The following is a 376-nucleotide window of genomic DNA, read 5'->3' on the forward strand; positions in this document are numbered from 1 at the left end:
GCGTTACTTACATCATCGCTTTTGAAAGATTTCCCGAACAAAATAAGGCATTTACAGAATGATGGTTAAAAGTGTTGAATTTATGATTTAATTCACTAATCGTTAAAAGTTCAATTATTACAATAAGAATTATTATTTCCCGTTTTCCGTAGCCCCCGCCGTAGCCCCACTATAGCCTCCTCCACGACCGCTCCGTAGCCGCCCCCATAGCCACCATGACTAGCCGACCCCATAAAACCCCCTCCATAGCCTCCCCGACGCCGCCATAACCATACCATAACCGCCTCCGCGACCGGCCTCGTACGCCACCATAAACCCTCCATAGCCTCCATGTCCGCCTCCGTAGCCCCACCATAGCCCCCTGCGACGCCACATA

General features: G+C 50.3%; 1 protein-coding gene across 1 annotated transcript in view; it reads right to left on the reverse strand.

Moving 5' to 3' along the window:
* The window catches only part of LOC119591153 (chorion class A protein L11-like), an 8,085-nt gene extending 7,710 nt beyond the window's left edge, over positions 1 to 375 (reverse strand). The window contains exon 1 of the mRNA XM_037939864.1: positions 271 to 375. Within this exon, the coding sequence (XP_037795792.1) occupies positions 271 to 375 (105 nt within the window). The remainder of the gene's footprint in view (positions 1 to 270) is intronic.
* Position 376: the final 1 nt, after the last annotated feature.

Source organism: Penaeus monodon, chromosome 28, assembly GCF_015228065.2.
Source record: "Penaeus monodon isolate SGIC_2016 chromosome 28, NSTDA_Pmon_1, whole genome shotgun sequence".
Taxonomy (NCBI): domain Eukaryota; kingdom Metazoa; phylum Arthropoda; class Malacostraca; order Decapoda; family Penaeidae; genus Penaeus; species Penaeus monodon.